This window comes from Austrofundulus limnaeus, unplaced genomic scaffold, assembly GCF_001266775.1.
Source record: "Austrofundulus limnaeus strain Quisiro unplaced genomic scaffold, Austrofundulus_limnaeus-1.0 Scaffold201, whole genome shotgun sequence".
Classification (NCBI taxonomy): domain Eukaryota; kingdom Metazoa; phylum Chordata; class Actinopteri; order Cyprinodontiformes; family Rivulidae; genus Austrofundulus; species Austrofundulus limnaeus.
The window spans coordinates 401,031-402,485 of record NW_013952603.1 but is presented as its reverse complement, the minus strand read 5'-3'; the positions used below and the strand labels follow the sequence as shown (position 1 = coordinate 402,485).

The window sequence follows — 1,455 nt, the reverse complement described above, 5'->3', positions numbered from 1 at the left end:
GTATTTGATAATGTTTTGAACTTTTAAATATTGCGCGGTAAAAACAGAAGCTGTACTTCATATTAGTGAAAAACTTTGGCATTTTTTGATGGATTACCTTCATTTTTGCTTCTACTTTTCATTTAAAATACATTTTCATTCTCGGCAGGTTTCTAAGGTTCTTCTTCTACATATTAAAAAAGTTGTTACGCATCTGAGTGGCGCAGTACTGCCACTAGTGGTGAGAAAGTGTATTGCACCTTATTCAAAATCAATGCGGTCCCGCGGCTCTCTGAGGCCCAAAGTTAAAAACTGTTGTTCTTTTGAGGCCCTCGGGCCGCGGCCCATGGATTAAGAATCTCTGGATTAAATAACAGCTCCTAATTGAGCGTATCTCATCTCAGCACAGCTCTGAGGATCTAATGATTACACAAACACATCAATCCTTTGTTCTTTTCTTTGTCCTTCTCCAGTCTCATCCCAACCTCGGCCTCCAGCGCGACAGCACCTGCGACTCTCCTCCTCCTTGCGTTGACCGCCGTCATCATCAGCAGCAGCTCAGAGTGGAAAAGACGGAAACAATGGGCCGCAAGCTGGACTTGTCAGGCCTGACGGACGACGAGGCAGAGCACGTCTTGAAGGTGGTTCAGCGTGACATGAAGCTGCGAAAGAAGGAGGAGGAGAGGCTGAGGTGAGACGGCCTGTCTGCGTGATGATAGAGCCGAGGCTCAGGAGGTCTGTCAGTGGCAGGATCCTGAACCCCAGGTGGTCAGGCTCTTATTGTCCAGTCAGGTTTTCAGTTCTCAGCCGACAGGAAAGGCACCCTGTGTTGTGTTTCTGTTTGGGGTTGTTGCATTCAGAGGTGGTGTGATGCAGACTCTGGTGGTTGTTTGACCTGTTGTTGCCTTTCTATCCTCTCCAACCAGTCTGCTCTCTGACATCAGCAAAGCATTTTCACAGGATTTTATTATTTGTTTCTCTTATTCTACAGCAGATTTATTATCCCTCCTCTTCCTCAGTCTGATTACTGGTTACCAGAGTTGTAAAATAACTAAGTACAAATACTTTGTTACTGTAATTAAGTAGAAATTTTGGTTGTCTGTGCTTTACTTGAGTCATTATTTTTCAGCCTACTTTTTACTTYTACTCCWTACATTTTTACAAAATTATCTGTACTTTTTACTCCTTACGTTTTTTAAAAAGGTAAGAAGTAGAAAGTCATTTCTCCTGTTTCATTTTGATTTGTTATTGTTTAAAGAAATACTATCCTGAAAAATTGTGTCTCCTGGATAGAGTGAATTTAATGGTTGTTGGATGAGAAGTATAAATATACGTACATCATTCTGATACTGTATTTAGTTTGTACATAATCTATCAAAGCTGCACACCTTTAGAAAAAAAAATATTATTTGAAGAGATCACCTCCCAATAAATGTATTTTGGAAAAGCTAACCGTTCATTTTTACTCAGTACTTT

At 40.8% G+C, this 1,455-nt stretch overlaps 1 protein-coding gene across 1 annotated transcript in view; it reads left to right on the top strand.

Annotated features, from left to right (window-relative positions):
* myripb (myosin VIIA and Rab interacting protein b) overlaps positions 1-1,455 on the top strand; it is a gene marked incomplete in the record, with an annotated part of 194,224 nt that overhangs the window by 29,334 nt on the left and 163,435 nt on the right. The window contains 1 exon segment of the mRNA XM_014018763.1: positions 453-670. Coding sequence (XP_013874217.1) covers positions 561-670 — 110 coding nt within the window.